This window comes from Juglans regia, chromosome 8 (assembly GCF_001411555.2).
Source record: "Juglans regia cultivar Chandler chromosome 8, Walnut 2.0, whole genome shotgun sequence".
NCBI classification, from domain to species: Eukaryota; Viridiplantae; Streptophyta; class Magnoliopsida; order Fagales; family Juglandaceae; genus Juglans; species Juglans regia.
In genome coordinates this window covers 17,713,270-17,739,044 of record NC_049908.1, presented here as the reverse complement: position 1 = coordinate 17,739,044, position 25,775 = coordinate 17,713,270, and the positions used below count along the sequence as shown (strand labels likewise).

The 25,775-nt window shown below is 35.1% G+C and overlaps 1 protein-coding gene across 1 annotated transcript; it reads right to left on the bottom strand.

Moving 5' to 3' along the window:
* Window positions 1–1,871: 1,871 nt before the first annotated feature.
* LOC108987215 (basic leucine zipper and W2 domain-containing protein 2-like) lies at window positions 1,872–13,042 on the bottom strand. Its single transcript, XM_018960090.2, has 8 exons — window positions 12,879–13,042; window positions 11,654–11,677; window positions 10,555–10,660; window positions 10,397–10,465; window positions 9,252–9,745; window positions 8,664–8,925; window positions 2,601–2,809; window positions 1,872–2,102 (listed from the first exon to the last, which is right to left on the bottom strand). Exons 1-8 carry the CDS (start codon window positions 12,881–12,883, stop codon window positions 2,036–2,038), a joined length of 1,236 nt encoding a protein of 411 aa, XP_018815635.1. The 5' UTR covers window positions 12,884–13,042; the 3' UTR covers window positions 1,872–2,035.
* Between the last annotated feature and the right edge of the window lie 12,733 nt (window positions 13,043–25,775).

Genomic DNA, 25,775 nt, shown 5'->3' with positions numbered 1-25,775 from the left:
CATAAGCCAATGTAAAAATTTTGCTTAAATGGTAAAGTGGATATGCAAAAGAGGTAATTTTGTATATGCATATGCATAAACCAATGCTAATGCTCTAAGCGAGTCAAGCTCAAAGAGTAGTAGTGGGTGGTCAGGACTTATTCATTATACTTTGAAAAATGATAAACTAACAACTTTTTTACAACTCTATTTCAACGGAGGCGAAATTAAAATTATTTTTAATAGAATAATTGATTATAAAATAGTTGTAGGTTCTAGTTGAGTAAGAACATGTGCCTAATGTCGGAGACGATGCCATAGATCAGAACCCTCTTGATGGAGAAGAGCCTATACCAGCTATATCCATCAATTAAATAAATTTTGGCGCGGCTGAGAATGACCCTAGACTCTAGTCTCTAGAGAGGTTAGTCCTATTTTATCTGTACACAAACTATGGTTGTTCAAGGATGAGTCAGGCTACTCTGCCGCCTAGAGTAACCCACTTTACTTGACCGCTAGTTAGTTTTCAATTTTTTTTTTTTCTATTCATATTTTTTTAATATATTTAAATATTTTTAAAAATATAAAAAAAAATACACAAATACAGTTAAAATCAATTTCTTAATCACTAAGTAAAAATAAAAAAAAAATAAAAATTTTTACCGAGCAGTCAAGTGGAGTGGTATATAACTTGGAAGGCAAAGTAGTTTTTTCCTTCAAGGATATGATCAGTTAAGTTTATTGGACCGATATTTTTTGTTATGTTGATGTATTGTTACTTTTACACATTGTCCCATTTGAGAAATTAATATGACTCCAATGACTTGGCAATTATCGACAAAGAGACATTGGTCGAGTTTTGTCTCAAAAAAGTGAATTTTGGAGCATAATAGTGGGTGGTATGCGGCCAGGTTTACAAGCTTCTGAAGACACTCTTCTACTTGAACATTGAACAGTGCTCTTATTAGGCTCTTTTATGGTCATTAGAGCCCTAGCAAAGGACTGAGATCGTGGAAGTGAACATGCAAAGGAATGCCACTAGAATTGCCGAGGCGGCGAAAATACCTACCTATTCTGCCAAAAGGACATATTGGCATAAAATTTAAATAATTTTACGACTAATTATTTTAAAGAACCTACAAGTGACAGCCACAACCACATGGAGAATCTTCTCCCCACAATGAACATTTACTAATAATTTTACGACTAATTATGTAATTTAAACATTTACTAATAATAAAAAATTTTCTCTATTATTCTTTTTTAAATTCTTCTATTTTTTAATTTAATTTCTTATGATATTTTAATTTTATTCTTTTTACTTTTTCATTTTGTATGTATTTCTTCAATTTTTAGGCAGACTTTACAAATTTATTTTATTTTTTACATGGTGGGAGAGGGAATTCAAAACGAAACGTTGCCAATTCTTGGCCAATTTTTTAGAGATACTTGTTCAATAAAAAAGTCTTACAAAAAGAACGTTATAATTTTCTTTTTAACAGCTTCTATCAATACCTTAACAAGAAGCGGACGGAACGGCGTTGGTAAGAGCGCTAGGAACAAAGCAGAAGCACCAAATTGAAGGGGGGCAACCATTTTTAAGAGTAGTGATAAATTCACAATACTTTTCACAACATATTATAAAATAAGAATATTTTTATAAAATAATATTAATTTTATAAAATATTTTACAAAAATATCCTTCTTTTTAAAATATTATTGTTTATCATTTTATAAAAAAACGATATTCTCAGATATCACTCTTGGTAAAAAAATAAAGCATGTCTTTGAAAATTGAACTGTTCACAGATATTCTCAGACTACTTCACTACTATTTCACAAACTATTTTACTATTATTGATCTAAGATACTCATAATATAGGACTATGACGAGTTAGAACCAAGTTTAATTGTTTATTAAGAGTAGTAAACCATTATCTTCAACCGGCACACCAAAGTACAATGACATAGAAAAAAAACATAATTTATGAGTTCATATCTCAGAAATTAGATGGTAGGATAAAAGCACCCACATTTGCAGCATCAGTGGCTTCACCTATTCCTCTTCTTCGGCCTCCTCCAGCCAATTCACAAAGGGTTCCAGGGCCTTCACAAATGTTTGTCTGTTGCATTTTCCAACACAAAGTTAGTTGCAAGAAAAATGAAATATATGCAGAAGGAATCAGAATGCACATCAAACACCCAACGGCACATTGTCCCAACAAAAAATGTGTTTTCATGGCGTACTAGAAATGACCCATTATATCAAATTCTGCAGCCTCGTTTGTTTTCACAGCTCCTTTCAACTCATCTCATTTCATCCAATTATTACAACTTTCTCAAATTCTCATACAAAATAAAATAAACAATTCTATTTTTTCAAATCTCAAAACAAAAATAATATTAAAAAATATATTCTAACAATATTTTATTCAACTTTTAACTTTAATCTCAACTTATCTCATTTGGAAAAACAAACGAAACCTCCGGGACCACAATAAAAATATATCTTGAGTTGACATAATGGGGAGCCAATCTCCGGCAAACTACCATTAACTAGAAAAAACTCAATGTCCCGCATTTCAAATATCCTGACAGTGGAAATTAAATAACTTGCATACCTGCCCTTTGGGTTTGTTCCTTTACGGAACCAGTGCAGAATGGTGTCTTCTGCAAGCACATCCTGGTCATAGAGAGACCTCACAATCTCAGGGAACAGCTTCATGAGCTTAGTATCCTCATAGCATTGCATCTGAACTTTGTAAAGGAGTTCCAGCTCAAGTTTCCCATTTATGCAGAAAGTATTCAACAGTTTCGCCCATGTTTTCACCTGTACCACAAAAGACACACCTCCACCATCTATTTAAAGCCATAATTTTCCTCAAAGGAGATAAGAAACCTAACAATCTATTTGTTTACAGCACACATACAAGCACTCTCAAAAGGTTTCTTGAAAAACCTTCATTCAGTTAGCTTTTGCAATATCCATACAATTCAATTTTACTGCATATGCAATTAGTGGTATCTGCATTAGCGGAAAGTACCACTCTCAAGATGGTTATGCATTTAAATGATATAACAAATGACAGCTAAATTTGTATAAAATAATCACTGATGTAATATGATGTGACTTGCAGAATCAACTTTAGGAAAAAGGTTTGATTGATCCTCTTCTTTTTCCCTCTTTCGAATGGTGAGATTTACTGTAATCAATAAACCAAAACCTAATATGAGAGCACAGGCATGAGGTACACTGTAATGAAAGCAGAAGAAAAAAAAACCATTGCCCGTGTTTGGCATGCCAATTCTTACAAAAAAGAAAATCCAAAATCAAACCAAGCATGTTCAAATCTTAAAAAAAACACTATTTCAACTTTTCATCCAATCATTACACATTAAAAAAAACCAAAACAACTTTTTACAAAAATCAAAACAAAAACCACTCTTAAAAAATTATATTCAAACTTTTCAACTCTATGATCTATCACCACTTTCACAAACCCCAATACAAGACATATTTCAAACAAACTTTTCATTCAAGATTTTCTCTCCCTTAACAAAACCCAATAAACAATATTTCTCAAAAATGCGCAATTTTCACAAAATCAGCAAACCAAACATGGCCATTGCTTTTCCATGATCAGCCTCCAGCCTAATCCGGGACAGACAGCAAGCAATTCCAGAAAAGAAAATGATGATTAACCACTGGATGGAAACACTTCTAATTCATGTTGTGGTATAAAAGTTGTTGAAGTTTTTCACAATCCACTACCTGAGTCGGCTAAACAGATCCAATTTAACCATTTACAGTCTAAAGCCCATATTCTCTTGTAACCAAGGTTCTGCCATATTTATTCTCACTATACTCCCTCCCTGACCTACAACAGTTTTTTTCTTTTTTTTTGCTGAGCTTCCTTTTTTCTCTAATCAAAGTTGTGAATTAACTTATAAAAAACAGTTGTGAATTATGGGACTAGCTTGGGTAATGCCAAGAAGGTTGATCAATCTCCTAGCATCTTGGAGACCGGAGAGGTGTTCGGGGTAATTACATATTGCAGCAATCTGGAAGACGGTCCCATTCTGCCTATTGCGGTGTCTTTGGAGGGAGAGGAATGAAAGAAGTTTTGAAGATTGTGAGCGGTCAATGGATCATCTTAGAACTCTCTTTTTGAATATACCTCGCTCCATTCGATTGTCATTGAATTAAATGGAATGAACTTTCATGAGTTTCTTGTATCACTAGAATATCATGCATAGGCGACACTCTTATATATGTCCCATATACTTGGGCTCCTACCTATTCTTATTCTAGATACAATTTTGTTTACCAATCAAAAACAAATTGTACATTACCACAAAGAAGGGGCGGGGTCTTCCATAACCCTGGCATCACCAATCACAAACTCAGTAGCATTTCTTTGTTTCATTCCTCACATTCTAACCATCTTAGAGAAAGGATCTCTCAACTAACCTGCTCCTTAAAAATAAATGAAGGCAACTGCTTCCTGTTAAGAGTCACCAAATCTACAGAAACAACCAACTTTCAAAACTATCCCATACAACACTAGTTATAAAAAAAAAAATTATTCCATACGATATTAAGATGACAGATTAAACGCTAGAACAAAGGAACCATCTGCTCAACCACTTCAATGGAGCAATATTTACAATCTTTTTCTTGATCCACTGGGAATCCGCAATGAATACAGCAGTGAGATTGTCACAAAGATGAGGTTGAAAGAACATGATAATACTGGCAAAGCAAATCAAAAGCAACCCATATTCCAAGATCATATAAAGATTCACAATTTAACTAGCACAACCACTTTTTAAAAACTGCAAATTGTGTTTTCATAACTCAAGGTTGGCAGATTTGGAAGGGGCAGAACAAAAGCTGAAAATCCAAAGAGGATTAGAGACCTCGCTACTTATCTTTATAATTAAAAAATTCATCCACATCACGAGAAACACCCATAACATTCCGTAAACCACTTGGGCAACTTCACAAGAAATTCACTAATTTTTACTATCTAACTGAAGACAACACAAATAAACAAAAATGCAGCATATTCAAACAAAAATCCTAATAGCCTAGGATAGTTTCACTAAGTCATTGACTCCTCTACTGACTCTGGCCTGCATACTCATCCTCATCGTTGGGACATTTTATAACATAAAAATAAAATTGAGTTGAATACGCAGTAAATTGCACATCATATAGTAAAAAGAATTGTTAACATCTTGCGTCTTTGAAAAGAATCAATAAAACATTTTAGAAAAATCATAAAACATTTTTCTTTGAAACTTTTGGCCAGCACACATTTACACTCTATGGCAAAGTTAGCGGCCATAAGGATCCAGACTTGTAACGCCCCAAACCACGTGGCTTATACTCCAAAATGACTAGTCAATGATACAATTGGAGCCTCATTGAAACTTTATAAAAAGCATGAACTTCTTCTTCCCAAACAATGTGGGATTTCATACACCACCTATCCTTATCCTTATCATATGGGGTGTCACAATTTTCCCCTCTTAAATTCCCTACGTCCTCGTCGAGCCAATCCATCGTAGGTGGCACTGCTCAAGTCCCACATTTCTGGTTGGGATAAACTCGGATACAATTTCTAGTTATGACACCCCATATGATAAGAATAAGGATAGGTGGTGTATGAGATCGGATCCCACATTGCTTGGAAGAACTTTTTATAAAGTTCCAATGGGTATCATTGACTAGTCCTTTTGGAGTATAGGCCATGTGATTTGAGTCTTCCATTGGGGCGTTACAAATGGTATTAGAGCCTATCCCAACCAGAAATGTAGGACTTAAGCCGTGCCACTTACGATGGATTGGCCCAACGAGGATGTCGAGAATTTAAGGAGGGAGAGATTATGACACCCCATATGATAAGGATAAGGATAGGTGGTATATGAGATCCCACATTGCTTGGGAATGAGAAGTTCTTGCTCTTTATAAGATTCCAATGGGATTCTAATTGTATCATTGACTAGTTCTTTTGGAGTATAGGTCATGTGATTTGGACCTTCTATTGGGATGTTACAAGACTCCATCTCACTGCAATATGAGTTGTGTCAAACTTGAGATATAGAAATTAATCGATAAATAGTGGTGCTCTTGAGTAGGCCAATCTCCACAGACCATACATTGATGGTTGCCTGGTTGCCTAGGCCTTTATAACCCAAACATTCTTTGAAATTTTATAGCATGAAGATATTCAATACTTATAATATAGCACGATCATCACATTAAAGCATTTGCAAAAACCTTGCTTTCATAACATATCACATAATAGATCATAAGAAGGGGCTTACAGGAAAAGACTAGTATCATATCATATAACTTGAAATTCATTTCAGAACAGCATTTTAACTTTGAACATCAAGGGCATGATCCTTGCTTCCTTAGCTTCACGAAACTTCAACACTTAGCTATGCACTAAGGGAAGAGCTAAGTAAAAGAATCTGCCCACTTGAATTACATGCATAAGAATTAAGTTCTAGCACACTCTCGTGGCTTTTTTAGGTTCCACAAAACATAGAACATTAAGTAGTAATCAGATTCATAATACTAAGTAGTAACCAGATTCATAACAGAACCTTGAATTTTTATGGAATCTTGAAGAAAGACTCACCTTAACTTAACTAGAGGTTGCACACTTATAAAACAAACTAGAGGTTGCACAGTAATTTGCAGTCTCTAGTATTCTCTTTTAGGGTTTGATTTAGCGCAATGGAAATAGCAATAGACCTGGACAGATTCAATGGGACAGAAATCTCAGTTTGTTTTTAAAGGGATTGAAGAGAAGCTGATAAAAATCACTAATTTTCCTACCTCTTATAGCAATAGCAAGAGGGAAAGGGTGTAGTTTAGGATTTGCAACAAGGACTTCAAACCTGGACATAATTACTAAAAAAACATGCAGATCTGTTTCTGAGGGAGTTTAGAAGAAAAAACTGTGGAAAAGCAAATGGATTTTCTTGTCACAATGGTGCAACAATTGTGAAAGTGAGTTCCAATCATTTTTCCATAATTCTTTTGGCCTGGGATTTGAGAATAGAGGACTGACAGCACCTTCTGTGAACCTTGGCTTGACTTCTAGGTTAAAGCTTGAAGAAAATAGGTTGTTATAGGAGCAACAGATCTCATAGTGTGTAACGACCCAAAGAAAGCCAAAGCCACATCTGGACCTATAATCCAAAAAGAGTAGAAAATTTTACAATTGGAGCCTTTTGGAATAATTATAGAGAGCAAGAACTTCTTAAACCTAAGTAATGTGAGATCTCATTCACCACCTCCCTATACTCACTCAATACGGGGTATCACAATCTCTCCCCTTAAATCCATAACGGTTAGGCCAGTCCACCATAGTCGGCACGTCTTAGACCAACACTTCTAGTTGAGATTAGCTTTGACACTATCTATAACAACCCAAGGAAGTCTCAAACCACAAATAGGCCCAAACTCCAAAAAGATTGGTCAATGTTACAATTAGGCCTAGTTTTGATAGAGAGATGCTTCCATCTCATCCCATCCATCTCATCTCATCTCATCTCATCCCATCACATCTTATCTCAATATCCAAACACCACAAACACAAACACAAACACTTTTTCAATTTCAAATCTTCAACTTTTTCATCTAATTTTTACCTAATTATAAAAATTATATTCTAACAATATTTTAACTTTATAATATTTTTATTTAACTTTTTCTCTCCTTTCCCAAAACCCCATAAAACATTTTAACTCAAAGCATTTCTAACTCATCTCATCTCAACTCAAATATCTCACTACTATTCACAAATCATCTCAACTCATTTCGTCTCAACTCACTATCCAAACCAGGCCTTAGAGTTCCTTGGAATAATGATAAAAAGCAAGAGTTTCTCCCTCCCAAGCAATGTGGGATGCCATTCACCATCTTCCAATACTCACTTAGTAAGAGGTATCACATAGAGAGTTTATAAGGTGTTTGGAAAAAAACATATTTGTTTATTTATTTTTCTTTTATTATGGAACCCATGGAGGGGGGCTGCTGCTAAAGCTATCTACTATTGGTAGTACTTATATTTGGTTTTTGAGGCCCTAGTGTCCCTTTCATAAAGCTGAAAACTTGAGAGGAAATGATTGCATGAAAACTGATATTTAATTACTCTTAACGTTTTAAGAAGTAGGACTCTTAAGACTCCAAACAGCTAAGAATCACACTTGTGGCTCAAATCTATCTCAACCAGATTTGTTCTCTCCTAAATAGATCTGGTTTTATCCACCAAAGAACTATTTGCTTTATAATTTCTTTAGGCAGCCCTTAATCCATTTATAAACTAATTTTCCTCTATTTTACCATCACAAAGTAGTTTTACTAATTTGCTAAAATTAACAAACAATTCACAATGAATCTGTTGACACCTATATCAAAAAGATACTTTCTAAAAATTAAAATTCTAGATTTAATAGGAAATGCTAGGTTTGCAGGTGTGAAACAATCGATCTTGCATTTTCCTTTGACCCTTTCCCATCCTCCCTGCCAATCACACACTACATTTCTTTATTCCACACATTTTTTTTTTATAAGTATTTATTTCACACATGTAAGTCAGTTTATAGCAACTGTTAAGGAAAACATGCAAAACTAGTCAATTACCCAAAATAAATAAATATACCTGGCGTAGAGCTGAATTAGCATTTTGTTGCTGGTTCTTTCCAGACCACTGAACGGCATCCATTATGACATCCCACAGAATCCTCACAATATCAGTGTCTGGCAATTTAGCATCTTTAACACGCTGCTTCGCTGTTTCGATGACTTCAGATATATCAGCCTCCTCCGTTAACTGGGTTGTTAAAGCAGATTTCATTTCCTTAAGCTTCACTTCAAATATTTTCTTATCATTGTATTCGACCAAGGCTACCAGCCCTTCTTTGCTGAAACGTCGGCAATAACAGACAGATTAGTTCCAAATTACGCGTTAAGCAGACAAGAAGAGTGCTGAAAAAGGGGAAGAAAAAAAAAATAAGAAGAGGACCGAAGTGATACCAACTCAAAGAAATAAATAAAAGAAATATTCCCTCTAGCAACTAAAACATCTACTTTGTATATCAGAGGACAGAAAGCATCCAAAATAGCCACTCATGTTGGCGAGATCCATGCAAGAAACAATATAATGGTGGGTCTGGAGTTAGGAGAGAGGGAACAGTATCTTAAAAACCATATGTAACAACATTTCCACAAGAAAATAGCAAAAACTCACGTGAAATGCTCCGAGAAACCCTCGGGAGATCGTTTTGCAGATGGCAAAAAGTCCAGAAGATTGTCTTCCACTTTACCCCTCTTCAGTATGGATATCAAATCATCGAGATTGTTATCAATCAGGTATTCCTTAAAGAAGTCAGTTATAAAAGAAAGAACTAGCCCTTTTGCCACAAGGTTATCCTTGAGCAGTGGCTGGAACACAGTCTCCGGAGGAAGACCTGATAGCTTCTGAGAGAAAGCAAGTGCCGTGAAAATTGCCAGCTTCTTCCTCTCATTTTCCTCGAAAAGCTCCAAGGACTGCAGAAATCTTCGCATGACATTTTCAAGATTTTTTATGAGAAATGGCTTCCGCCTTAAAATTTTCTGTATGTAGATAACAGAAGGTAAGATGGCTTCACGTATAGGCTCAGAATCTATTATAGAGTAAGGATGACGCTCCCCCTCATCAGGTTTGGTAGTTCCAGGCTGTGTGCGCCCCCCTATGAAAACAACCTGCAGTTCCCAACAAGTTGGATTATTTTGACACTTCATTGTTAAGAAGTGGGAAATAATCAAGTGATACAAACTTTTAAAAATGAACAAGTAAATAAATATAACTTAAATTGGCAACCAACCATATGTAAGAGGAACACACAAAACGCAATATATTTTTTTCCTTGAAGAAATAGATAAAAGGTGTGTTAAACTTACTATCACCTAAGACACTTTTATCCCATATGAAATGATAAAATCAGGAGTAAAGATGCATTTAATAGGTAAAAAATATTTTTTGATGGGTAATATGGTAGGTAAAAACATATCGATACACAAAAGGAACCAGGTTCTTTTTTATGACTGCCCTCCTAATCCAGATGTGAACTTTAGTAGTTGAACAATAATCATCTATCATTGAAGCATCATAAATGTAAACTTTAGTATTTGAGGAATCATCCACTATCATTGAAGCATCAAGCCAAAAACCACCTACTACATGGATGCTGTGGATGTATTTTCTGCATCAAATGTTAACTAGAGTCAAAGCTCAGGATCACCATTCTTTAGGTATAATAATAAGCATCCAGTGAAACTGATAAAGAATTATTTTTTGCTTTTTTTTTTTTTTAAAGGAGATAAAAAAAAATATCTAAAGGGCAAGAAGCCTGCCTCAAAAAAGGTGTCACCGTATCTTGAGAAGTTAAGCTCTGAAGATTCAATACTCTTAGCGACAAGTTCCTGCAGGTAGCAGATAAGGTTAGGTAGTTGCACAGAACAGATGTGCACATTCACAGTTCATAAGATACAATTGCAAAAGTAACAATTACCAAATCACCAGCATTATCCAAATAAATCTGGACCACTGCATCCGAAAAAGCTGCAGGGTCCAGCGGCGCTGCGATGTTCCGTTTGCGGGTCTTAATCCGCGTACCACTGGACATGTGGATTAATATAAACAAATAAGAACAAGGTTGGAAGTAAAAACTAGTAGGAGCAGCAGCAGCAATGGTCGTAGTAATATTGCTAGTAATGATGTTTATAGGAGGCAAGATACAATGTAAATACAAAATTTACAAATGTATCCTAGAAAAACAAGATCAGATATCACTTCTTCCCAAAACAAAAATACAATGGGATGATTGGTACCATTCTCAATGGGGAAAGACTTTTATTTTTATAATAAGCTTCAACACAATCAAATAAAATTAAGGATAAATATGCGTGGGTGGGGACCCCAAACAAAAACACAATATTCCCAATGGGGAAATTATACAAGTAGTCTTTATAAATGAAACATTTTTTTATCAGTAATCTTTATGAATGAAACAATTGGAGGCCTTTCCCAATCGTACCCAACTCTTATAGCACAAAAGAACATACTAAGCACTGGATACAATGTTCTAAAGTAGATTTTCACAACCCAGATGCTAAGTTCAATCATTTTCTTCAAGTAAAAGAAAAACCAAAACAAAAGCACAACAAAGAAGTTGTAAAAAAATAACGAAGTACATGCAATGAAGCATCAAAGTAGCATGTGATAACTTCAGCGTAGCTATCTAACAATGGATCATTCAACACGATGCTATGCAAGAAACAGACCAAATTTTAAAAATTAACCAAAAAACCATAGGGCCAAAGAAATGTACATCCCAATAATTTGTTTTATGAGTAAATTTAGATCCCCATATGATTGAGACTAGTGTAAAAATTTGGCATGGGTATTCCTCCATCCCATTTTTTCTTCTGTCAACCCAAGACAGCATAAAATCAAGATTTGAAATATTGTTACCCTTTCTTATTATTTTCATCAACAATTACAGAAAGAAAAACATGGAACACTATATTTCATCAATTAGATTTATCTAAATTCCCAAAATCCAATGAACAAATCAGCTAATTTAAAGTATAAACAGAGAAACATCTTACCCAAGAGTGGGCTTCTCCTTCGAGCTACAGAAATGAAACCAAAAGACTCAATCAGTAATTTTGAGCTATAACATTAAGAAAAATAATAATGGCTTTTGCAATAAATAATAGATCATAACTTATGTAGCAAAAGCAGGCATTCCAAACCAATCACAATAGAAATCAGATAAAGGTATCAAGAAAAATCATTTCCCAGAAAACAAAGCATCCAAAAGGAAAAAAATGTAGTACCCGAATTGAGGATTAAAGATGGTGAATGGAATCCCAAACAGTTTGGGAGGAGGAGGTTCTTACACTATATAATGATTCTAAGGGGCTCAAATCATTACATTGACTAGTCTTTTGGAGTAAAGGCTCAAGTGTGGTTTGGGCTTTTCTTGGATTGTTACAAATGGTATTGGAGCCAATCCAACTAGAAGTGTGGAACTTGAGCATCATCACCTATGATGGAATGGCTGAAGAGGACGTCAAGGATTTAAAAGAGAGGGATTATAATTCCCTTAATCGAGCACGAAAGCTGGTGAATAGATCTCCAATTGCTTAGGAGGGAGAAGTTCTCACCCTTTATAATAATTCCATAGGTACTTATCAAAAAAAATTATAATAATTCCATAGGTCTACAATTATAGCATTGACTGGTTATTTTTTAGTACAGTTCATACATGGCTCGGGCTTTCCTTAAGTTGTTACAAAATTCCCCCCACCCCACCCCCTGGATATCTTGGAAAGCAATATACCCCATACAGAAAAGAAACCCCTTGAGTTTTCAACAATAAATTACGTCCAAGATTATTTCTTTTGTCAAAATATGGATCGGAAGGGAAAACCCAATAGAAACCCAAAAGGCAAACAAAAATTTCTTCCATTTTTCGTTTATTATGGAAAATAATAACATAAAGGAAATCCTTGTAAAATTCTTCTCCATAGCAAACACTAAAAACCTATAAGATCGAATAATTCGACTGAAAATTGAAAAACCTACAAGACCGAACAATTCACCAAGAACCCAAAGCAAGCAAACAAACCAAGAACATCATAAACAAAAATACGAAGAATTTAACACAAATAAATCGCATAGATTTATTAGATCGGCAGGGAAAAAGGAAAAAAGCATTGGCTAGAAAATATGGTTTAAAGTTCGAGTGTTAACCTAGAAAATCAGATCTGTGAAGAAACCAAGAAACAAATCAGATGCCAAGTCAGGGATAGAGAAATAGAGAGTTACCTCATAAACCAAGACGAGGTGTGATCGGCGGTGATGTGAGTCTGTGAATCTCTCTGCGTCCGGAGTTCCTGCGATTGGAGAGAGAGGGAATGACGCGTATCGGGAGGGGGGGACTTTGGGAAAGATATTTATTCGTATTCGTAAACACGGAGAACTGCGGTTGTAACGCATGCTTAATAAAATATTTACTTATAAAAAATATTAAAATATTTAAGTGTTATAATTTAATTTAAACAATTAATTTTAAATTTTAAATTTTACAAATTAAATTTTATTATTTAAATTACATCGATGTTTATTTACATACTAACTAAATAGAATGTACAAAAACATAAATACAATTTTTTTTCTAATTTTCTTTTTGAAAAATATTAAATTTACTTAAAAAAATTTACAAAAAATTTATTTCTTTACATGTTAATTATTGATATGTTGAAAATTATAAAATTTGAAATTCAAAATTTAAATTTAAAAAAAAATTAATAAAATGAATCTTATAAGTAAAAATATAAATAAAACTGTAAATATATGTAGTATCACTCTTTCTTTATATTCAAACAAAACTTTTTATAAAAGTTAAAATTTATCTAAAAGATCTTTCATTTTTTTAATAAACTATTACAACAATATTACCATGATCTCTTAGGTACTTGAGTTTGGGTAGTGAAACATTTTAAAGTATTTTATGAATAATAATAATAAAATATTAAATAATAATAATAAGTAGATAAAAAATAATAAATAATAATAATATATTCTCAGAATATTTGAGAATATCTGAAAATATTTTAATACCCAAATTATTTTGCACGAGTTTAGATCCATAAAGTAATTTATTAAATATTTTAATTCTTACAAAATTTATTAAATATTTTAATTACAAATGTTATGAGACCAACTTTATAGTTTATCTTTTCTCATTCTAGATTTTAAAGTTCAGTAGCAACTTTAAGAGATCTTAAATTCTCTTGTGATATTCTATGCATATTTGTGATGTACAACTTTATTTATTGTATATCACTCTAGAGTGCCAACAAAACATGAGTTATAATAAAGACGCAATTTTTTTTTTATAATTTTGTTTTAAATAGAAGACATTTTAGGTGAAAAAAAAAAAAAGACCATACTTTTACAATTATTTTATATGAAAATGAGTACAAAGAACGAGCAAAGAAAGAATTATTATAACTTGCTTTATGGGTGCAAATATGTTCATGTAATCGGTGTGGTCTGGTCGGTCTATAGGAGAATTCTTGGCCAAACTAAAAATTTTGATCCATCATTTTTTCAGATCCAGACCAAATTGATTATCCTCATATACCGAACCGGACCATTAACTATCGATCTGGTCGGTCCATTTGGTACAATTCGATCAGGCCATTTTAAAATGGGCCAAACGTACAAAAACTCTAAAATCACTTCTAATGTGTATTTTCAGCCCAATTATACAAAAAAGTCCACATTTTTTACAGTTTTGAATATCAACTATTTAACTTTATTTACACATTTTGTACTTGAAAATAGAAAGTAGAAAATTTTATCAAAATTATCCATATCCATCCATGAGAATTAGTAATCATTAAAATAAAGTTTAAAACAAAAAATAGAGAAAATGAAATTGAAAATTGCAATATCATCCAAACTTCGAATAAAAAAATAAAAAAGGAAAAGAAAAATAAACATAATAAATACTTCATTGTTTGTAGACGTTAAATAATAATTTGATATTTAACATTTTATATGATCAATGGTGATAGGTTAGATGAAAATTACATAATTAACTTCTACAACTATTATATAAAATAATATATAAAAAATATTTTTAAAAACTATGTATACACTTCGGTCGATCCGGTCTAAAAAAACCACATCCTAGACTGGATCAAAAATCAAAATTCTTAGGTTATATGTTCCAAAACCGACCAATATACTTATTAGCCTGGTCCAATAGAGTTTTTCGGTCCAGACCAATAAACTTACACCCCTAAATATGCTCTAGTAATATGACTTTTTTACTCATATTAGCTGGCTCATCGGTGAATCAACTATGTCAAAATGAAGAGTAAATCAAACCAACCATATTTTACAAGAAAGTGTTCGATAACTTACCAATTTTGGCAAGGAACCGAGCAATCTTATCTGTCCTTCAGTTTTCAGAGTTGGGGGAGACTCATTTTTTATTGACAGAAAATATTTAGCTTGCACAAAATCAGGGATTACCTTAATTTTAGGACTCTAATTATTGAGCAAACATGTCTCTCTCTTGTTTTCTAACATGGTATCAGCCTAATACAGATCCTCCAACACGCTGCCCATAGCCACCTCGTCCAACCCCCTTATTCCCTCCTTCACCCTTCAGATTCACTAAGCTTAATCCTTGTCAATGGTCTTCTCACCAGCGACAACTACCCAAAATGGCAAAAAGCCATGACAAGAGCTTTCAATGCCAAAAACAAACTTAGTTTTGTTGATGGCAACCTCAAGCCCTCTGATTCTACCACACCCGAGTACACACAATGGAACCAAACCAAAGACATGGTTCTTACCTAGATTCTTAACTCTATCAGTCATTCCCTTGCCAATTCCCTCAAGTATCATACCGACCCTCGTGATGTTTGGGTCGATCTCTCCTCCCGTTTCTATCATGGCAATAATGCATGTATCTACCAACTCAAACATTCTCTTTCCTCCCTATAACAAACCACAAATTCAGTTCATGACTATTACAACCAAATCAAACAGATTTGGGATGAACTTGGCCATCTACAAAATAACACTGACCTCAAAGCTTTACAACAACAAGCTGACAATGAGCACGTGCTCCCGTTCCTACTCAGCCTCAATGATTCCTTCGCCCCTCTTCGCACCCAAATCTTGGCCATGGATCCCCTTCCCCCCATAAGCAAAGTTTTCTCTATTTTGTTTCAGGAAGAACAACAAAGGCTACTCAACATATAGACCTCTTCATCAGAAACACTTGCCATGGTTGTCCGCAACAGTGGGCATTTGAAAGTTCCTTTGAAGTGCACGGCTTGCGGGAATGAGGGCCACACCTGAGATCGATGCTGGATAGTGGTGGGTTAACCACCTGGTCGTGACTTTCGCTCCCAGTTGCGGACCTCCATTCTTGGTCCACCTCCACCGAGTGTGAATCAAACAACCATCAAACCTTCAGATTCCAGTCCAGCCCCTGGGTTATCACTGGAGTTGTACCAAAAGCTCCTTCATCTGCTCAGCCCGTCGCCCTCTCCAATTGCTTCCTCTTCCAACTTGGTAACCTCTTCTCCCCTCAATCTACTTTCTCCTTCAATCGGCACCTCCATTGGGTGGTAGATAGTGGCGCGAGCAACCACATTTGCCATCACAGAGAAGCTTTCACCAATCTACAAACCCTAGCCTCTCCTCACTCTGTTCACTTACCCACGGGCCAAGATGTCCTAGCTGAAGGGCTAGGCACTTGTGTCCTTTCCCCTTTTTTAATTTTAACTAATGTTTATTTTATTCCTGTCTTCTCCTTTAATTTATTATCTGTTTTCCAAATTGCCCTCCACAATTCTTGTGTTATTACTTTTTCTTCTAATACTTGTTTATTTCAGGACCCACAATAAACGAAGTTGAATGGAGCGAGTGATTTATGCAATGAGCACTACGTGTACCGTCCCGATCCCCCTGTGGTTTTTGCTGCTCAATCCACTGCTAATAAGACCTTATGGCATCAACGTCTAGGTCGTCACCCTTCTAGGTTTATCATTCCCAATATATTTTATTCTCCATGTATTCTTTCTAATTGTGATGTTCGTGCTAGCTCTAAATACATAAGGCTACATTTTTCCAATCACACTAATAAAAGTGTTTATCGCTTTAATCGCATTTTTTGTGGTATTTGGGGTGGATATCATACTTCTTCTTTATGTGGGGCTCATGATTTTCTCACAATTGTTGATGATTTTTATCGCACAACTTAGATATATCTTATGAGAACAACTTTGTGTTTTTGGGTGTCTCTGTTATGCACAAACTTTTAGTGTTCATCGTGGCAAATTTTCTCCTCGTGCTACTAAATGTGTATTTCTTGGCTATCCCAGTATTCATAAAGCATAAAAACTCTACAACCTTGACACCCAATCCATTTTCTATTCTCGTGACGTTACAGTCCATGAATAACAATTTCCTTTTCAGGATCTCCCAGATACTTCCTCTTCCTCTTCTCCCATCATTCCTCTTCCCATTCCTGAACTTGTTGTCCCTACTTCTCCACTCGCTGACTCTCCTCCCTCCTTACCCTCACCGACTTCTCCACCATCTGACTCTCTTGTTCCGCATCCTCACCGCACCATTGTTCGGCCTACCTATCTCCACGACTACATATGCCCCACCTTACACATGAAACCCACAACATCTTCACCTGTTACACCGGCTTCAGGTACTGCCCATCCTTTATCTGCTTTCCTCTCATATTCTCATTTTTCTTCTTCACATATTACTTATTTAACTGTTTTTACCCCCTGTATTGATCATTCTTGCTATTTTGATGTCATTCGCCATTCCCATTGGCGCGGGCTATGTCCGCTGAGATCCGTGCCCTAGAGGATAATTCCACATGGACTCTTAAACCTCTTCCCCCTGGTAAGAAACCCATTGGATGTAAATGGGTTTTCAAAACCAAACTAAAGGCCGATGGATCTATTGAGAGGTACAAAGCTCGACTAGTTTCCAAAGGTTACACTCAGGTTGAAGGCCTTGACTATCATGAGACCTTTACACTGATTGCCAAAATAACCACTATCCGCTACTTATTGGCAGTCACTGCTGCAAAAAATTGGATTATTCATCAACTCGATATCAACAATGTATTTTTGCATGGCAATCTTGATAAAGAAGTCTACATGAATCCACCACCCGAATACTGTACTAAGGGGGAGACCCGTGTCTGTCGGCTCAAAAAATCCCTATATGGCCTCAAGCAAGTCTCCCGCAACTGGTTTTTTAAACTAATGTAACATCTCCATTGTCGTAGGCTAGGAGTGTCACGTGTTTTTCATAAAATAAATCCGGCAAGAGATCTCATATTTAATAAATGAAATTAAAATTTATTTTGTAAAAAAAATGTTTAATAAAATGTCTTCCAAAAATATTAAATGAATAAACTGAATAAATTTATGTCATAAAATCAATTTTATTTTAGAAAGTTTGAAACTAAATCAATTGCTCATTCTAATCATGGCCTGCCTGCTCGTTTTCATCATCATCACCTAGGTGGTTAAAAACATGAAAACAAACTAAAATGAGTCGAATACTTAGCAAGAAATTCATCACAACGTAAACATAATAAACATAAGATTTTCATAGAAGTTTTCATGCTGAAAGCTTAAAAATCATAACTGTTTATACTGATGTTTATGCTATGCATGACTTGATTTATTTGAATTAACTGATTGATTTGACTGATTTATCTGAATTAACTGATTGATTTATCTAAATTAACTAACTGATCTGACTGGCCAACACACTTAACCCTATGTGTGAGGTTGTGCACTGGCACCACGTCCCGCGGCCTCGAGGGGAGCCGCTAATAGTATTCTGGCATACTATGGTGGACCACGCTTGAGTTCGTGGCTTGCACATCCATCCTGAAACTGAACTGCATTGGTACCATGCATTTGAATGGCCATCTGACTAACTGATCTGATCTTATCTTGCACTTGAACTTAAGATAACTTACGTGTCTTATACACATGAGATGCATGATATAAATACATACATAATTATAATTTCTGAATTTGAACATGATGCGGAATGACATGATCGTATGCTATGCTGGATGACATGTTTGCATATGGCATGAGTGGTGCATAAATAATGGTTTTTAATGAACTGGTTTGAATAATACTTATATAAAAGTTGAACTGTGACGATCCTAATTTGTGATTAAATTACTTACCTCATTGCGCTTCTTCTTGAATCTCACTTCGTAGCCCGTCACCTATACGTAGTATTAACTATTACTAAATCTGTTTATGAACAACATGTACTAATATCCTATTTAATTAAATCCATAATCTAGAAGATAGTCAAATAAACCTTTTGTTTAACACCATAATAAGTCCTGATATTTTAAACATATTATAATTTAGTAGAATACTTGGGCTATTTTAAATAAGTCATAAAAACTTCAATTTTTTAAATAGGTTTTCTTTCTTAACATAATTATTCAATCTTATAAGAAATCTAATAAATATTAATATCATTTAAATATTCTTAACATATTTCTTAATTTCTATTTAAAATATAACTTAAAAATTTTATTAAAAATTTGGCTAAATAGACAAAGGGGGATATTAACTAAAAGAATAGGCTCAATAGTATACTTTAAAATACATTTCAAATTCTTTAAGCATTTTCTTATAAAAAATGAGCTTATGACTAATATATTTATTTAATTAAAATAAACTCAACTTTGAAATATTAAGCCCAATAAAATCACTAAAACAATTATTGAAACATAATAAAATCAAGCCATTTAAAATACAAATCTATCACAATGGTATATGTCTAATTAACCCCAAGCTCAACCCACAAGGAAATTAGCCCACCAAATTTAAACACCAAACAAGTTAAAACTAAACCCAATTTGCTTTTTAAAACACAAGTTTATCTAATAAGCCCAGCATACATAGGGCCCAAGGGCTCGTTGTGAATCAATGTTCCTTTAAGAAGCCAAAACACTCGGGACAAAGGACCATGGCCGCGTGAGAGAAACAAAGGGCTCACCGAGAGGGGGCATGCGACGGAAATTGGCTGGATGGCGGCTCTGGGTGGCTAGGAGTGAAGGCGGCACAATTGGAGGCTTCTCTATGGTGGTGCGACGTTGAGAGAGGGAGAGAGAGTTTAGAGAGAGAGAAGATATGTTTACCGAAAATGAGAGAGAGAGAGAGAGAGAGAATGGCAGACTGTTGTGGCTTACCGGGATGGGGTGGGTGCGACAGGGTTGTGCTTGTCGGCGTGTTTTGTGGCTGAGGGTGGTTCCGTCTTCCTTGAGGTGGCGCCAGCGTGTTCTGGGCAGTGATGGTTGGCGATCTCAATGTTTTCCGAGAGGTGGTTTTCTCTGTTTTTACTATGTAACTCTGGTTTGAAGTGTGGGGAAAAAATTTGATTCCATTGGAGCTTCTGGCCGTGGAGTATCGTGGGTTTGTTGACGGGAATATTGTGAGGAGGAATAGAGGATTTATAGTAAGGCTGAGAGTTGGTCTTCCATTAAGATTTGGATTTATCAATGAGGGAATAATTATGAGTATGAGGTTAGGATTATAAAATCAAGAGATAGGGATGAGACTTATAGGTCGAGATAGGAAGAAATATGGTTTAAATTCAAAACAAAACTCTAGTGGCTATTGAAAAAATATCGGGTCATAATAAAATACCAATAATAAAATGATAATAATCTTATTAAAATGAACAATATAATCTTAGGCCATAAGATTGATGAATTTACCCAAGATTGATGAAAACCTGCATCAAGAAGCACAGTAGTTAGTTGTAACGACCCGATCCTAAGATTAGGTCATAAGATAAGTTTTATCATTCATTATTCACTCTTGTTACCCACACCAACACCACTCTTGTTCTTGTTTATGTTGATGACATCTTGGTTGCTATCAATTATATTTCTCAGATCGAAGTTTTCAAGCGAATTCTCTCTACCCGTTTTAAAACAAAAGATCTTGGCTCTCTAGAATATTTTCTTGGACTCGAAGTTGCTCACTCTCACAAAGACATCTTTCTCAATCAGCGCAAATATGCTCTCGACATACTTTCTGACAGTGGCCAACTTGATGCTCGAACCGCCTCTTTTCCTATGGAACAACATTTGAAGCTCAACAATTAAGATGACACTCTCCTCCCTGATCCTTGTCTTTATCGTTGCCTAGTTGGTCGCCTCATCTACCTGACCATCACTTGACCTGACATTGTCTATGCAGTCAACATTCTCAGTCAGTTCATGCACACTCCTCGTGTCCCTCACATGACTGCCACTACTCGTGTTCTTCGTTACCTCAAAGGGAGTCTCGGCCAAGGCATTTTCTTCTCCTCCTCTAGCAGTCTTCAAGTTACAACTTATATTGATTCTGATTGGGCAAGCTGCCCCACCACACTCCACTCTACCATTAGCTACTTCATTCAATTAGACATTAGTCTGATCTCATGGTGTACCAAGAAACAGACTATCGTTGCTCAATCTTCTGCCGAAGCCAAATATCGAGCTATGGCTGCTACCACCTGCGAACTCACATGGTTGAAGCAGCTTCTCACTGATCTTGGCATCTCTCATCCTAAGCCTTTCACTCTTCATTGCGATAATCAATCTGCACTCTATATTGCATACAATCCTGTGTTTCATGAGCGTACCAAACACATTGAGATTGATTTCCATATTATTCGCAATAAAATTCGCTCGGGCCTCCTCAAAGCCGTTCATACTTCTTCACATGAGCAAGTCGCTGATATCTTCATTAAAGCCTTAGGACAAGAACTTTTTTATCACTTCTCATGCAAGTTGGGCATTACAGATCTCCATGCGCCAACTTAAGGGGGAGTATTGACAGAAAATATTTAGCCTGCACAAAATCAGGGATTACCTTAATTTTAGGACTCAATCAAATTAGTCTACTTACCTTATGTATAACTTTCTAAACTTAGACTCGTGTGCATCTATTTATTTGTAAAAAAGTTGAATACAAAGATATCAAATTATTAAGCAAACACGTCTCCCTTTTGTTTTCTAACATTTTTTTTTCGGATTTTTTCAGTTTAACTTTCTTAAAATTTATCTTACAAATCAAATTATGTCACGTTGCTGATGTAAGATGTAAAAGCTTTCAAATAGAATTATTTTTTAGGAGTTAGAAAAAATTTTTAATCCTTTGAAAGAGGGCAACAAGAAGTTCAGATATATGAGGAGTCCATGACCCAATCTTTATGTTTTTTATGAAATGATGGAAATTCATTAGATTTATTATTAGAATTTACTACACTTCCAATGATTTACAAACACATGAGCCTCCTGTTATAAAAATAAAACAAAATATCATATTTAATATCAATTAGCCCACATTTTAGCAGTAAAATTATTATCAAACACTTCTAAAGGATCACATATAGAAGGAGTGATGATAAAAGTTCAAAAAAAAAAAAAAAAAGATCTTAGGATGATAAAAGATCTTTTTTTGGCTCTCTCTTTCGCCTTATGTCTCTTATCCTTAGGAGATCTTTCTCCACTAGCAGGTTTTTTCGAAAAACTTCGTTTATTCTAGTTTTTTTCGAGGTTTTATCAAACAGGTTAAGAGGTTTATTTGAGAGTTATAAACTGAGTTGTTTCCTCAGTGGGCTCAAAAGTTGAAATCAAACTTCCTATTCATATGTTGCTTCCCAACAGTTTGAATTCATCATTTGGGTTGGCAAAAATGCAAGAATAATATGTCACAAGTCTTTGTGGCAGTAGCAGAGTAAGGGGGTCATATTCCATTTGTTCCGTTGTCAGCAGGAGGTTCTAACTCATCTGCTAATGTCAACAAAAAAGATGTTGTCCCAGGATAACGAGGTAATAATTTCAAGAATTCACTTTCTATTTAGAGAGTCAGTCCTATAGAAATGAAGGAGAGAAGAGAGAATGGTTTATGTTACTATTGCAATGAGAAATGGAATCCTAATCATCATTGTAAAAAAGCTAGAATTTTTGTCATGGAGGGAATGGATCTAGTTTTTAATAGTGAGTATGATGAGGAGGAAATTTTTGAAGAAGTAGAAGGGACTGAAAATTGTAGTAGTGGAGGAGGTGAGACTCTAGAAATTTCTTTACATGCAATTGCTGCATCCTTAAGTCCGAGGACTATGAGATTAACTGGGCAGACCCTTTTGTTCATTTGTGATCCTGGTCAATAAAGGAAGTACCCACAATTTCCTGAATCCTATGATAGCTAAGAAGGCAGGGCTAGAAACTGGTAAGGAGTAGCATATTGAAGTTAGAGTGGCTAATGGAGATAGAATGAGAAGTAAAGGAGTGATGGAGAAGGTGAATCTCAAGGTGTAAGGAAACTAGTTTGTTATTGATTTTTTCTTGTTACCCTTGGGAGGCTGTGACGTGGTTTTGGGCATGCAATGGCTGAGAACACTTTGTTTGCTCCTGTTTGCACCTGAGAACACTTTATTCATTCAAACAGGAGCAAACAAATTCATGTCATTCGAATTAAATTATCAACTCGTTCGAACAGTTATCCATTAGTTTGAACTTAATTATTCAATTCGAACAGTATTTTGGGAAGAAACATTTTCGTCCCCAATAAAAAATTTGTTTGAATGCCTTCGAACGGTTGGTCACATTTTGTCCCTAATAGTAGTTTTTAGAGACAAAAATTCTTCATCTCCAAAAAGTTTTTGGAACCAAAATGGCATCTTTTGGGTCCGTCCCAAAAAATGCCATCCATTGTAGTGGCTCAAGAGGCCTTGCAGAAAATGAAGGCGGAGAGAAAAAGGATGATGGAGGAACCCCAGGCAAAGCTTAATGCATAGTCTATTCAGAGGAAAGAAGCGTCAGATGAAGAAGGGGATGCCAAAAGTAAAGATGACGCGTGCACACTAGTTAACGAATTCTCTAGATGAGTACTTAGAACTTAAAGTCTTCCTATATCTTCCCTAATTTTTTGAAAATTTACTTTAGTTTCCTTCTGAAAGTCTTAGTTCTGTTCCCTTATCGCCATACGACAGGTTTCGGGGGTGAGACAAAACACAAAATTCTTATCTCATATCATCATTACACATTTTTCAAATCTCCTTACAAAATATAATAAACAATTCAACTTTTTCAAATCTAAATTCAACTTTTTCAAATTCCAAAATAATAATAATATAAAACATAATATTTTAAAATTTCAAACAAAATTCAAAATTCTCATCCCACCCCCCAAACATAATATGTGGAATAAGCTACTCCCAACAATTCCACGTGTTTGTGGATTTTGAATGTACCAGAACTCAGTGCTGCAGAAACTTTCTTCGAGCTGCTATTGGCTGCGTTTTACATGACCTGGAGTAACTTCCAAAGTAGATTATGGCATCACCGATATTGATGGGTCCACCAACTAAATATCATTTATGGAATATAAAAAATCTATTTGCAAATTCACTAATGGCAAAACCAAGCACATTGCTGCTGTGAAAGCACTTCACGTTGTATTTGCATGTATTTTTATTATAACCGTTGTCCAATGTGAAAGCCGAGGTCTATGGGGCAAAAAAGTAGTGTGTTTAGATACCAGCTTACGATCGACATAACTCTTATGTCTAAAATGTCTTTGAGGCACCAATTCTAAAAACTAAATATATAAACATTTCTCTAAAACCAAAAGTGAGGCTTCTAAAATGTTATCATGTTTATATATAGTTTATCAATTAAGGATGTCGATGCTGGCTATAGAGAAGTCAGAGCTTCTCTATCTAGGAGGTGGAAAATTCTTTTGCACTTATTGTTGCTTAACTTAGCTTTTTATTTCCCTTCTACACAGAAGCAATCTCTAATCGTATAAACTATCATCCATGTTCATTCAGTCTTCTAACCATCTACTTCTTCAACCATCTACACTATCATCTTCTTTTTCTGATGGACATAGAATCATTAATTTCACAAACGAAAGCACTGTCATGGAGTGATCTGAATCTTCAACTTGCTCCAAAAACAGCAAAAGCCAACTCAGATAAAATCCTGATAGGAAGGTCAATTGCAGATAGGACCTCTGAACAAATATGCAATCTATTCTAGTATTAAGGCCTCATGGAACTTCATCAAAAATTTTATCATTGAAGATATGGATATAAACAAATTTATCTTCAACTTTAGATCCATTCAAGATAAGATTAGAGTCCTTAATCAAGCCCCTTGGAATTTTAAAAGGCATTTGCTTATTCTGAAACCTTAGCCACTGGGTGCAACACTCCATGAAATCAATTTAAATTATGCTACTTTTAATGTGCAAATCCATGGTTTACCTCTAGACCATATTACTCTCGACAATGCTATTGAAATCAGGAAAGCACTGATTAAAGTGGAAGTCAACCCTTTCTATGGAATTAGACATTACAAAACCTTTTCTGCAAGGGTTCATGATGCCAAGACTTGGAAACCATGAAGTATGGGTTACTTTCAAGTATGAAAAATTATCTGACATCTGCTATGCATGTGGAAGACTTGGTCATTCCCAAATTTCATGTGGATTTCTAAGTTCACCACCAACAAGGCTTTCTTATAGCCCTTGGATTAGAGCTGAATTTAGTAATGTTCTAGACAATATTCAGGCTTTAATCAAACAGAAAATGGGCAACATGAAGCAACAAAAAACCTCGACAAGTTTAATTCTACGAAATCATCCACAAATAGCTATGAAAAAGGAAAGCAAGCAATTTATGGAAAAAAAAAATTATGAAATCACATTGGGTGGACATAATACATTTACTAGTGGTTACCTGGAGAAAATCGTAGCAAAAAAACCAAAATTGAGGCAATTTCTTCCATCTCCATCAAGTTTCCATAAACATGATGAACACCCGAAGAGAACGCCGCCAATAGCCTCTCAAACACTGTTCTGCTACAGTGATCAAAGGCCATTAATTTTCTCACCAACAAAAGTAAATGTTTTCACTATTGAGCCACCTGCAGAACCTTGCATCTTTAATTCAGAACTCAGCAAAATATCCATCTTGTCTTCGGCAAAAGAGGCACTGGTAGTGGAAGATATTAATTCAAGCTTTAATTCACCTGTTGAGTTGGCAACACAACAAACACCATGGAAAAGTCAATGGAAAAAGATATCTTTAGCAATGAAGAGTTATAAGTCCCAGCAAAAATTT